General features: G+C 36.6%; 1 protein-coding gene across 4 annotated transcripts; it reads right to left on the bottom strand.

The window, feature by feature from the left end:
* Positions 1-314: 314 nt before the first annotated feature.
* On the bottom strand, positions 315-8787 carry LOC113730786 (amino acid transporter AVT1C). 4 transcript variants are annotated; one of them, XM_027255707.2, is made up of 14 exons: positions 8575-8787; positions 8099-8388; positions 7278-7492; positions 5887-6215; positions 5162-5376; positions 4052-4075; positions 3315-3495; positions 2710-2929; positions 2270-2405; positions 1966-1985; positions 1400-1545; positions 1165-1208; positions 998-1060; positions 315-651 (listed from the first exon to the last, which is right to left on the bottom strand). In XM_027255707.2, the coding sequence occupies exons 3-14, from the start codon at positions 7460-7462 to the stop codon at positions 553-555; spliced, it is 1662 nt and encodes a 553-aa protein (XP_027111508.1). In that variant the 5' UTR covers positions 7463-7492; positions 8099-8388; positions 8575-8787; the 3' UTR covers positions 315-552. The 4 variants fall into 4 exon arrangements, with proteins under 4 accessions (XP_027111508.1, XP_071934865.1, XP_027111509.1 ...); XM_072078764.1 differs by having other exon boundaries at positions 7278-7558; positions 8575-8754; XM_027255708.2 differs by lacking the exon at positions 8575-8787 and having other exon boundaries at positions 8099-8468.
* Between the last annotated feature and the right edge of the window lie 548 nt (positions 8788-9335).

Below are 9335 nucleotides of genomic sequence, written 5' to 3'. Positions count from 1 at the left end.
TATCTGTTTAAGTGCTTATCAAAACATTTAGATGAAAATAAGTATCTGCTATAATTATATCCATCAGTTAAACTGAATATTCATCTATGGATATACCAAAAAAACCCATCTGATCTTAAATTTTACTTTGGATAATGGACATCTCTTCAGATGGCCAGAAAATGTTTATGTTAGCAATACTGCAGTAGAACAAGAGATCTTGTAAAGGGGAGAAAAAATGCACATTTGTGGCTAACTTAGTGGCTGCAAAGTGTGGGACAAAGCTTCTTATCAAGAATTTTCTTTTTGAATTTTGCAGGTTGATCAAGTACACATCTAGAATGTATGCAGCTATAATTTTCAATGAAACTTGAGATACATGACAATTTCATGCAATATAGTTATGAGAATTAACTACACATTAAGTGATACATCACAAAAAATTTTGGGAAAATGGCACAATGTGTATAAAGTACCCTACAAAATCCCAGTTTCAAAAGAGGAAAGAATGGATATTCTCCGTTGAGGGAAAAAAGGTTATCCCCGTTGCGAGAACCACATAAAAGTTTTAGCTCAACTGATCAAGTTCTCAACAATTTGGGAGACAGCTGAGTAAGTACCGAAAGCAGATGACACAGATCCAACTATTATGACCGATACACAAGCAGCTACCTGCAAGAATGAACAGGAAATAAAAAGACTGACTAAACAGTAAACAATGGGTGTCAAGCAAAGGCCTAGGCACCTAATGTTTCTCATGTACAAAGCGATGGTGTGGCTTATTTGTGCTTGTTCTATACGCCTCATCTCTCAAAGCTGCATCAGGTGTTTCGATTTCCGGAATGATTTTCTTCTTCCACTTGTTACTATGAGGATTAGTTGGATTTGAGATTTTAATCTCAATCATTCGTCTATGTAGCATGTTTCTTTCTATTCCCATTAATCAATAAATAATCATATCTGAGCATGGTTTGCGGAATGTGGAATAAAAATGCGGGGCACGAGGAGTTGGTTTTACCTGGAACTGGTTTGTTTTTCCTTTCAAGATGCGAAGATAGCAAACGCAAGGAAGTATAAATGTCTGGAAAAAAAAAATTCTGAAATCAGCTTACTGAAGAAACTGAACTTGGCAATGTGAAGGTGGTAGGAGAAGTAACTGCATATAAGTGGTATAGTAAGACTTACCACTAGCATTGTGAGTAAAGATCCAATAAGTGCCATGACCAGACCTGAAAAAGAAAAAAAGAAGAAAAAAAAAAGCAGTATGATACTGTTTAGCTCAGCTCTTAAAAAGTTGGAAAAATAGATCCCAATTAAATAGGAAACTGATGCAATTTGCATCATGATAGACTCGGCCAATTAACATAGTCGAAGAAAAAATTTGAGAAGCTACACTGCCAAATATTCAAATGAAACTTACCGAAGAACGGAACAGAAAGGCCCACAATCAGAGTAGAGACAACTAGCGCTGTCCTTATGAGGATTGAGTATATGTGAGACTTGATGTGGTTTGCAGGTATCAGTTCTTCCAGACACAAGGCCACAGGAGTCATGGTTAAAGCATATGTGTTTCATATTAAGGAAATTCAGCTCTTCCATTGTGATTAAAAGCATCGCAGTTTGGCAAATCTAAAAGCTTCAAGAAGATCATCCAAACAGATACTACCAATGCGAGAAATTACATCCTAAATTTCCTGAGCAATATACTTTTTGGGATTTTTAATTGTGCATTGATACTTAAGTTGCTAAAGCACTACAACATTGGTTTTATTGTTCTTATCTTGATAAACAAATACTCAGCATGCTGTTTTGAAAAGTAAACCAGTATCTACAGATTTTAAAAGTTTTAGCAATAAAATTTCTATCCCTTTTTGTCTCCAGTATCATGTCCTAAATACATATGCTGATCAGAAGCGGGAATTGCTGTCAGAAGTGATTGTAGTGCATGCAAATTCTAGTCAGCAATTTTAATTCTAAAAAGGATATTTTGTAAATGGATTAACAACCTGCAAAATAGCAAGGACAAAACAGAAGTTATAGATAGTGCATAGGCTGCAAAATCAAAATAAGCCAGCTAACTGCAATTCAAATTCCAAAACCAGTTCAAGTTTGATACAGTGGTCAAAGAGTCCAAGAGGAAGCATAATAAATTAGTAAGCAAAATGTGAAAGATAAGCCCTCTCACATGGTGCTTTACGTGGTTAAGGTAGGTGAACTTAGCATGTGTCCAAATATTAAGAATCAAAGAAAACACTGCGAAGCATTTCACTGAAACTTTAAAATGACCTACCGTTGTCCAGACAGCAATTTTGGAGGCAATTAAATCTTGGGGCAAGTTAAGAGTGAATTGTGATTTTGTTGATTCTCCAAACACCAAGTATCCCAATACGGCAACTCCGGCATACATCAGAGTACAGATTCCAAAACTAGATTCAACGCAAAAACAAGAAAAAATCAAGAAAAAAACATTTGAAGCTCCTAATGAGATATGCCACCCTGTATACAGGATTACTAATGCCAATATGATGATGCAATGTAAGGAATGTGCAAAGTGGTGCCAGACGTTGGTGCAAGCTTCCAATGACATAATGTTGTTATGAGTTTCTAATATCTACTCAGAGTGGCAGTTAAAGAAAGTTTTCAAGCATGTATAATGTAGAAAATGAAGGCCACCTTTTCCGTACCAACACAATATGTAACAGTTCACAGGACAGCTGTTGCATGATTTACCTGGTTAAGAGAACTGCAGGGTACTGGCTAGGTTTCTCCATTGATGTGTAGATATTGGGAAAAACCGCATGGCCTGAGTAGCAATAACCATATAGGCCAATAGCAACAGGAAGAGTTGAGAGATTTAATACGGTCCCCTTGGGCTCAAAGCCAACTTTGTCCACCAAGCCAACCCAGAATAAGCAGGAGACCACTAATATTGAAGCAATAACTCCTCCAGCTAAAGAGAGTAATTTACAAACGAGGATAATGGTTAATTTAGTGTACATGACACCCAGTGCATGATACACTCAGATTAACAAAAGAGATTCACAAAGAAACAATGAGAGCGTAAGCTGATTTTCCTCAGGGGACAGATGAGAGTGCTTTTGACCCAATATTGATCTAAAATCTCCTATAGCAAAAATTTAATAGGAGAAACACTAGATATAACACTGGTAATACTTGGAAATTATTGGTAACTTTTACCTGAACGCAGCTGAAGAGACAATACAATCTGCTAGATTACCAGTGCAGAACATTTCAAGAAAGATATACTTACACTATCATACTCAAAATCTGCACTTCTTTCCTTTGAAAAGTTCCTTAATCAATAAATCACTCACCTGAGATGTAACTAAGCAGAGTGAGATCTCGCAGCCAAACAGTAGGGAGAACAGTGAGGGTAGCGAGCAAAGCAAATAGGTGTTTTGAATTTAATTCAAGTCCTCCCAAGCTTAAATGTGCATTAGGAAACAGAGATGATAAGTTATCACTCTCCAGAATGATATATTCAACACAACAAGCCTGCAAGGCGAGAACACGGAATCTTTAGTAGTAGCATGATATATAAATCAGACTAAAAGAGTAGGAAATGCTGCATGTTGCCAGAAAAAAATTAGGGAGACGAATTCCAAAAGTTCACTTATGTCTCCATAGCCTTCATTTCAAGGTATGTCACAATCTAGCCAAATCAAGACACACATGCCGCAACTAGAAATCCAACATAAAATATTAGATGCCAAATGAAAAGAAGCAACATAAAGTTTGACAAATAATCTATTGCTAGATGAGGATAACAGTTCTAACCAGATGCCACAAGAATCAACATCACTGATAAAAGTGTCCACGATTCTTCAAAACCTTTAAAAGTATAGACTGAAGCGAAAAAATTAACAAACTAGCAAACTGCAACACTTGAAAGACCTATATAATGAGTGAGTGTGCACTTTCTTTGATTTCCTTCCTTTTTTGTTTTGGTTGTTACTTTATCAGAATACTGTTAGATTATACTTCCAAGGTATGGCAATGTAACTGACACCAAAGTATGAAAAAAGCTCGAAGTTGAGAAAGATCTACTTACGTATAATTCTGCATATAAAATAATCTGCATCCACAAAACACAGAAGATTAACATTGTCAGTAAATGATGAAGTATGTAAAGTGATCAACAATTCAACAAATGATAAATCATCAATGGCTTAATAAGCAAAAGCCTGTTGTATATTGATTTCTTGGAACAGAATATCATTTATGAATTTTGAAAAGCTCCAAATTAAGGCTGACTAGTTTAGAATGAGTAGTGGACGGAACTAAACCCTGATATTGCTGCAATGATATCGCTTCCAGAATTGAAGTGCAGATTCTCATTATAATACAAGTACTTTTGAGTCACAGTGTCTTGTATGATACAAGAAAGGAATTCAATTCAGGAGCTCTCAGTGCAGGTCAACTTGATAAATTATTCTACTGATATAGTATTATATATGACTTTTTACCAAAAAGATTAAAGGGTCTGACAGCATAGGTTTTTCTACCTAAAGGCCCGATAGCCAATTAGAGTGAATCATCTTTTGCGCTGCATAAAGCTGCATGGATCCACTGACATTAAACAGCTTTTGTTGCAGCAGTGTCCTGGCTCACATGTCAGGGGAGGTTAGATTGAAAGCTACCAACTTGCCTGGCCTAATTTAAGACTTAATTATGTAGGATGAATAATGTTTGCATTGGCATGACATTATTATTGGTCAAATCTTTGTTTAGAAAAAAGGAGCTTGTTCATGAGGGGCCAAGATAGAAAAGGAAAAGATAAAAGCAATTTGAACCTTAAATCCATGTATCCTTCCCATGAGATAAAAATAACAGTGTATTTTTTTTTAATTTTAATAACTAACGACTCCAAGATACTTTCCGACATCAAAAGCCACAAACTTCCTCTCCAGTTTAGCTTCTTGTACATCAGTTCCCAACGTTATACTCTCTGCTAGATCTAGAAATGAAGACTAGTATTCTACTTTATTCTAACTTCAGACAAAATCAAAGAAAGGAGTTCACAAGTTCGCTTGGTTTTTATTATTTCTCTCTTGGGTGTCGGCAATTTAAATTTTCCCATGCAAGCTAGGAGACCTTTCATATCTTTGGATCTTTAGATGGAATCTATAGGAGAAGCAAATGAAAGATACAGTATACTTACAGATATAGCAATACGTCCCACATTACCGAAGGCAGCATGGCCAATATCCGGGTAAGTCTCGAGCCCAGGCTGACTGTCCAAACAGGAACGCAGGAGAATCCCAGTGTAGTAAGAAACAACAGCGAAGATAAACAGAATTGATAGCCCAACCCATCCACCTTCTTTGACAGCATAAGGAGTTGAAAGAATTCCAACACCACAAAGAACATTTATGCCTGTGAAAGGTAAACGTACATAATTTTTATGTGTCTTCAGTCACCATGAGCACATTAGCAGCTAAATGCAAAGGCAAAATCAGAATTGTCAAGGCCTTCAAACGGTTCTAGATGTTTCATGATAGTTTCTGATTTGATATTTTATTTCATTTTGCAAGGAACTGCAAGGACGAACTTCCTTACGTGAGTGGAAAGGGAAAAAGATCAAGTGTATAGGTAGAATATATATCTGCAGATAGAAGAAAAGGATTTAGAATATTATGCGAGACATCAGAGTTCTCAGTGAGTGAATAGATTATAGCAAATTTAGGCTTTTCTTTATAATTTACAGTAAAGTGGGCAAGTTTATATTCCTACATCTAGAAGTTGAATGAGGACAGATTACTGAAGTACGAATCATCAACATTCACGTCAACATACAAGTTAATTATGCAGTTGCTCTGATAAATGCTTCTTTGATATTCCTGCATTTCTATGTAGATTGATGGATAGCCAATCAAATAAACCTACCATTCACCACAGCTTGTCCATATGAACTCTGGCGAGGAAGAGAAACCTCATGTGAGACCTTGGATGATTTCCTGTCAGCAGTTCCTTTTCTTAAGGAAGGCCTCCTTTGAATGGGGGGCAGCAGAGAATGTGAACTACGCCTTTCTGGTGGCTGCCGTGCATCTGCTACTGGTGGTAATAGAGGTTTTTGCAAAGAAGGGAGTACTTCAGGAGTGTGTCTTCTTGTTAATGAAGAAGAGATAAATGAGCTGCCTAAACGTGATAATGTAGGCGTCCCCAGGAAGTTAAGACTTGGAGATGGTACACTACTGTATAAATCGATGGACTGCCTGAAACAAGGATATGAGATACCAAGCATTATCAACCAGAGTTTGAACACAGTCCAAGTCAGATGACTAATGTAACCATTTCTCAAATAAATAATCCAGTTGTGCAAGTTTAAAACATATTAACAAAGAACCATTGGAATTGATTCTAAATCTTAAAAGTTAAGAGCCAAATTATTTGCAGCTTGTAGAATTGCACGTGAGGGAGTGATGGTTGTACTCATGATCAAACCAGTATGTTTTATCCTCTCCAAAAACAACTGAAAACTGATGCAAATAAGAAACTCTGGTACATGATTTAAGGAGGAAAGTGAATCTCTGGCACTTATTTCAATCAAAACATCTGGCAGACTGTCTAAAAGTTGGTATAGTTCTGGCCAGATGTTATGACACACAAGTTATGGAAATTGGTTCAGTCTAAAGCCCATGAAATGAATACTCTGGATGCGGTTTGGCAACTTCTCTTCTAGAATCAGCGGTTCGATGAAAGGTAATATCCAAAATATGGTTTCTACCATTGATAAATGTAGTAAGGACAAATGCAACTCCTTCACTTCCAAAGATGGTTCACAGGGATTAACCACCAGTCCCTCATGACGAAGGAAAAACTTTTCAATAGAGGCAGTAATCAGCAATATAAGTGCATCCTACCAAGTTCGGCTAAGCTGAAGGAGGAGCCAGGGATGACATAAAATGCTCTGGCCTTTTGATAACATTACATAGCCTACCTTAAGCCCATAGCTATGCTTTACTGATGTTACTGGATCCATTCAAACTCATAAACTACTGATATTCATGGCTGAAACAGAATGAAAATATTTGAAGAAGCTCCAAAATATGAATGATGAAAGCATTTCAATCCCATTTCTAAATATCTCTCCTAGCTAAAAATGAATGGGTAAAGCTAAATATCTGGTACTATATAAATATAACAGATTTCAAGAAACCAAGTGCTTCACTGCTAAATACAGAATCTGCAGAACAAGAACAGAACAAACGTAGAGAACACCATAGCTAGATGTAGAAAGAAACAACTATAGATATGTGCGATAAGATGATACGCACCTGTAACTTTGAGGCCAAGAGGTGGTGATAGATTTGCTCTCCGGCCTTTCGTCCTCATTATCATTAGAATAAGTGCTAGAATCAGAATTATTTCCATCTTCACTATCTTCTTTCTCCAGTGCCTTCTCCTCATCTTCCTCGTCGCTCTCTATGTAGAAACTCTGTTCTGATACCGAATTCTTCATCTTTCTCTGTGTGTCTCTCTCTCTCCAAAACTTCAAATTGTAAATTAAACTCAACCCTTTATGGCAATCGTAACAATATTGGAAAGCTAGATCCAACTAATAAACAAATTCCAACAGAATCATGGATATTAAGAAATTAGTTGATGCTCTCAATCTCAATAATCATTAAGAACTTCCTTCAATATTAATACCATAAATATCCTTATGAAATGTGTCTCTAAGAAGGATAAGAAGTATTGAATTTCTAACAAAGGAAGATGGAAATACATGCATGTCAACAGATTAGCTAAGACGTCGGTGATTGTCTCTAATTCGACGTGAATGAAGGGAGAAAAAACTTGACAGGAGAAACCAAAAATAGACAGGATAGGGAAAGAAAAGAAAAAAAAAGGTGGCTGAAAATACGGGCCGGATACAAGTGTAGCTAAACATAGTAATACAGATTAAACCAATCAATAAACTTTGACAGGATTTTGAGAGCCACTTTCGAACATTTCCTAGACATTTCCAAATATTTATCCAACTTTCAAGATGCAGGACTAATTGCATGCACATGCATTTCCAGATTTCTAACTGGTTTCTACAAGACGTCTGCAGAGACAGAGAAGAGAAAGAAGAAAGAAAAGGGTACTATACCTGCAGCCTTGCAGGGTCCCGAGCCAGAAATGCTGTGCTTTTCTGGTGAGTTCTTGTTCTAAAATCCTGACCCTTTTCTGTTTTTCTTTACAAAAGCTTGGTGGATGAAAGATAAATCTTCTCTGGATCTTGAAAGACTCAGAAGCACCAAACTCCAGTTAGCTTCTGTTCTCTGGCAGCCTGTGACTCTGTTTTTGTTTGTATGTGTGCACAGGCGCGTGTAAAACTAGCAATGTTGGGGGCCAGAGCCGTGGAGTGCTGAGCTGCTGTAGTTTAATCTACTCCAAAGTCTGCTAATTTACAGGTAAATTTATACCGAGGTGTCAAGATCCCTATGGTAACAGAACTAATATGCTTACAGGGCGGAGAACTTTCAAGATTCTGTCGAGTGACAGAAAGTGCAGCTACTGTTGTGTCTGTGAAAGTTGTAGCCCTTTTGGGATATAAAATCATAAAACCATAAAGTTTTCACTTACACATATAGACTGAATTGCAGAGTCCAACTTGGTAGAAAGTCGCGGGTGGGAATGGCATTGGTTGTTGCTTCTTACCACCATTCTGCATGGATTGGCAAAGGAAGCACTTTAGGCCAACTTTATCATCTTTGTGCTTTCTTCCTATGTTCAATCTGTCAAGAAGAAGAAATCTTGGAGTGAAAATGAGAAAATGTCTTCCAAATAAACCAAGTAATCCTAGAAGATTCTTAATTAATTTTTAGTATTTGTATTGGAGTCCAGTTTCAGTACTTTCTTTATTTACGAATTGCTGTTTTATTAAGTAATTCTGCGCGCGAGTGAGTCCAAATTTTAATAAATTATAAACAGGACATCAGTTGAATTATTTTATTAAAAGAGTTATCAAGAGTACCTACTTAAAGACTACTCTAAGATCTCACGATATGAGTTGAGTTTATTATTCTTTTTTCTCTCACATATACACTTGTAATAATAATGTTTGCGTTAACATTACATTTAGTTCATTCTTTGAAATATTAGGCTTGATTGAGTCAAAAAAAAATCCCAGAAAAAAAATCAAGAAGGAGACAAAATGTCGTTCTCTGTGCACTTCATCAGAGATGAGCATACGTGTATGTCCTACTTCTATCTAGGCGTAAAAAAAGATTAAAGATAATAATAACAATAAAAAGATCATCTCAAGTACAGCAGGAATGAAGTAGTCCTAAACCCTAAACCTTGCCTCCCACCAAAAATGCCACTCTTGCGGCTCTGCTTCAAAT

Source organism: Coffea arabica, chromosome 2e, assembly GCF_036785885.1.
Source record: "Coffea arabica cultivar ET-39 chromosome 2e, Coffea Arabica ET-39 HiFi, whole genome shotgun sequence".
Lineage (NCBI taxonomy): Eukaryota > Viridiplantae > Streptophyta > Magnoliopsida > Gentianales > Rubiaceae > Coffea > Coffea arabica.
This window is presented reverse-complemented; position numbering and strand designations above follow the sequence as displayed.